General features: G+C 39.9%; 1 protein-coding gene across 1 annotated transcript; it reads right to left on the bottom strand.

Moving 5' to 3' along the window:
- Positions 1-588: 588 nt before the first annotated feature.
- Positions 589-3401, bottom strand: LOC147630257 (uncharacterized). The gene is made up of 2 exons (XM_086809964.1): positions 2957-3401; positions 589-1349 (listed from the first exon to the last, which is right to left on the bottom strand). Exons 1-2 carry the CDS (start codon positions 3399-3401, stop codon positions 1195-1197), a joined length of 600 nt encoding a protein of 199 aa, XP_086666090.1. The 3' UTR covers positions 589-1194.
- Between the last annotated feature and the right edge of the window lie 423 nt (positions 3402-3824).

The raw sequence follows: 3824 nt of genomic DNA on the forward strand, positions 1-3824 counted from the left end.
TTCAAGTGTCAAAGGGAGTTAAGAGAAATTAGATTGTCAAGGAAATGATCGATGTGGAATAAGACGAAGATGATGTATGATATGTCTCTTTTTTACAATGGAAAATGAAGATGAGACAACTCTTTTTCCATATTTTTTGCAAAATATAACTTGAAAATCACACGAAAGGGAACCATTCCCACACTATAGCATTGCTTTCTTAGGAGAGGCAATGCTTATAAAAATGTACATATTATTCACAATTTTAACTCCCTTACATGTAGAATCGTGATTCATTTCTATAAGGAATAAAATTTTCTTTTCTAAAACATACAAATATAGCCTTCTATAACATAGCAAATATAGCCTTCTATAACATACAAATATAGCCTTCTATAACATAGCAACTTGTGAGTTACCTCGTGTTCATGGGAGATGCCTTGAGAGTTTCTTGAATTTAGTATTTACTAAAGAGTAATTCAACACCATGCATGAGCCACTTGCTCTTCACAACATTTCATGAAATCCCAAAAAAAACCAAGAACATCATAATGAGATCCAAGTTAGGTGGGAGAGGATACAAATTAAAAGTAAACAAACAAACTACGAGACATGAATTCACTACATTTCTTACCGCCCATTCCCTGACTCACCCCTCAAAATTGTGGCAATTCAAGCTCATTGAGCCCTAAGAATCTAATATTGCTAATCAATCTCAATCACCAAAAGTAAGTTATTATAACTCTTACTTGAAGTGAGGAATAAAAGTAGTGATCCTTTGATATCTTTACATTGTTAGAAGGTTTATAGGTAAGTACTTGCTGAATCCACCAATGGTACATGATGTCCTTTCCATCTCTGATAAGTTAATGGATGAATCTTGGGGTGTCACAATAATCCCAACTTTGTGTAGTTTGTTGGCACAATTACCAACACAAGCCATGAACACATTTGCATCACTTCCAAAACTTGCAAGAAATAAAAGCCACACATGAACTAAAAAAGTCGATGATCGATGGATAGATTTCATGGCTTTGGCTTGGAGTAAGAGATCTCCTATCAAGTCTGTGTCAGTCTTGTATGGTGTGAGGGAGAGTTGGTGAGGTGAGTTAAAGCAAGAGAGTAGAGGATATGTGGTATTTGGATTGCTTATGATAGTCAATCTAAACATTGGGGGTGAACACTGATGAGAGGAAAAAGGAACAATTGTAGCCTTTATGATGTGACAAAAAGAGTGAGGCCTAGTGGATGGACATCTTGGACTTGTGCGATAGGTTGGTACAAAGGGCTTGTGGAGACCTCAAGGAAACACTCTCTATATTGATTGAGTAAATGTGTTGGCACTTTGAAGGGAGGCGCCCATGACATCCCTGTGTTTTTTGCAAAAAAGAATAAGAGAAGAAATACATATGTTAATAAGCTTTAAAAAGTAAACTATAAAATGAATACATCATGAGAAAATTTTTCCAAAAGTCAGCTACCAACTACAATGATATAAGAAAGTGGAGGATGCCATAAAGCATGCAATTTTGTGTAGATAAATTGTGTGACAACAAGAATAAACGCGATGTGTGTGTGTGTGTGTGTGTGGTGTGTGTGTGTGTGTGTGTGTGTGTTGGTGTGTGTGTTTTGTGTGTGTGTGTGTGTGTGTGTGTGTGTTGGCCACACTCCCATGCTTTTTGGCAACAACAAAAGAAATTAAACAACGTGGAGAAACCACTCAAGCCCTGCTTTGGGAGGATTATTTTTTTAGAATAATATTTGAAAGAAAATTTACATTAGGAGAATGTAGAACTCATATCGAGACTCTGTAAGAAATGTCTTTTTTGTCACTTCAAAAATAAACAATATCCAAAAGCAAACTGACAAGGTAGATGTTGTAAGTGGATGCCACTCAAGTCTCTTACATTTAGGTGCAGAATTACATGATTCTTACACCACAAGTGTGTTTTGAGCGGCCCAAATCAACTTTTGAAACACTAAAAAGGATGTCAGCAGGCCGAAAAAGGTTTAAAATGGCCGAAAAGTACTATTTATCGAAAAATGCAAATTGCCATGTTTATCATTTATCAAAAAACGTGAATTGGCCTGTTTTTCAATGACAAACAAGCCAATTTGGGTTTTTTGACAAAGAGTACTTTCCGGCCATTGAAAAGCAAGCCAATTCACGTTTTTTGACAAATAGTGCTTTCCGGCCATTTTTGACCTTTTTCGAGCCTTCGACGTCTATTTTTTATTGTGTCAAAAGTCAACTTGGGTATTTTGGGCCGCTCCTCCTTTTATCGCTTTTTCCAATGCTACTTTCGCTCCTGTTTGGTTGGTCGATAGAGTATTTTTATAAACCCTATAAGGTCCCAAAATGAGCTCGCTTTTTTAATAATGTGTAGTTTTTTAGATGAGAGGCTAGTTTGATATGAAGCGTCAACCAGTAAAATTTTGAAAGGAGGGGTAAAGAAAAAAAAGACCTTGAGGGTGAACAAATATGGAGGCCTTGAGTGAAATGGGGGAAAGGAGTTTCACCATTAAATAGGAGTGGATACCTAAGTGGAGAGCTTTTCTATATTTAGGCAATATCATATGAAGGAGGTTTCATAAAAGCTAAAAGACAAACAAGATCACATGCTTGTCATAAATAAGGTGTCGTTGTAGCTGAAGGACAAACTAGAGCTAATTGACATTAGCAACTAAGTATTTTCAAACCCTCATTAGAAAAGTCATGTTGATGCAACCCACTATAAAGAATTTTCACAAAGAAGTCCTCATTAGCAAAAACAGGCCCCCTCTTCACATAGACCCTTAGCTAGGCCAACAAGGGCGTAAACCACCAAGGCCCCAGCATATTAGGGTGAAGAGCAGATTGAATTAGTTTCAAAAGTTAGGGCCTCGTGACTAAAAAGGCCCCATCCTTTAGATATATAAACAATCTGGCATTGACAAAAGAAATGGGAAAAACAATGTGGTATTTAGAAGCACATGCCTGGTGCGGTCTCGTTGTCTGACATGAACGGAGCTGAGCAAAGCTTTAACAGAAGCTGTTGGTTCCCCGTTTGCAGCAATGCCTTGGCCAGCTCCACAATCTGCTCCCCCAACGAATTCCCTGCCCTCACAGGAGCAATCTCCTCCACACCCAGCAGCCCAACAATCGATAACACCCTGTCTTCATCATGGCCAGCTGAGCAATGCCGCTCGCCTAACACTACCTGTGGCTCCAACACCTTCCCGACTCGTCCAATATTTTCAGAGAGTTGCGGCTGCTCGAGGAGCCCATGCATGCGAAAAATAGCTACATCATCCAACTCTCCGTGAATCTGCCTCACTAGGAAATCAAGACGCAACAGAGTTTGCTCATCCTCTCTTCCAATCAACCCTTTCCCTGCTCTCATCATCACGTCCAGATAGGCTGCCCTCTCTACTAGACACATTGGCCTACAGCTTACTTGGCGAGAACTGGCCACTTTCGAATAGCACTTGCACAAACGAACACCGCATTTACAAGGCTGTCTGCATCCACTGGAAGAAAGGGCAGAGAGACAGGACTGTTTTCGCAATTGCCTGCTGCACGCAAACGAGCATCCTCATTCCCAGATCTGTTGTCAACGACTACATGGCTGACATCCTCACTGCAGCAATATGTCATTTCGTGGTTCATCAAAGAGTAAGCCTTGAAGCATGTTCCCCGATTTATCAACAGTTGCCTTTCTTGATACTGGAGCTCTACCAAGAAAATGAGATTGTTTGGAAGTAAAAGCTCTTGGAACGTCCAAACTCTGGAGAACCAGCGCGGTAAAGAAGCTCGCCCCTCTCTCCAACTCCATAGACTGAAGCCTTGACCTACACCGTGCGTC

Source organism: Cibotium barometz, chromosome 16, assembly GCF_041138505.1.
Source record: "Cibotium barometz isolate CiBa-2024 chromosome 16, ASM4113850v1, whole genome shotgun sequence".
In the NCBI taxonomy this organism is placed as follows: domain Eukaryota; kingdom Viridiplantae; phylum Streptophyta; class Polypodiopsida; order Cyatheales; family Cibotiaceae; genus Cibotium; species Cibotium barometz.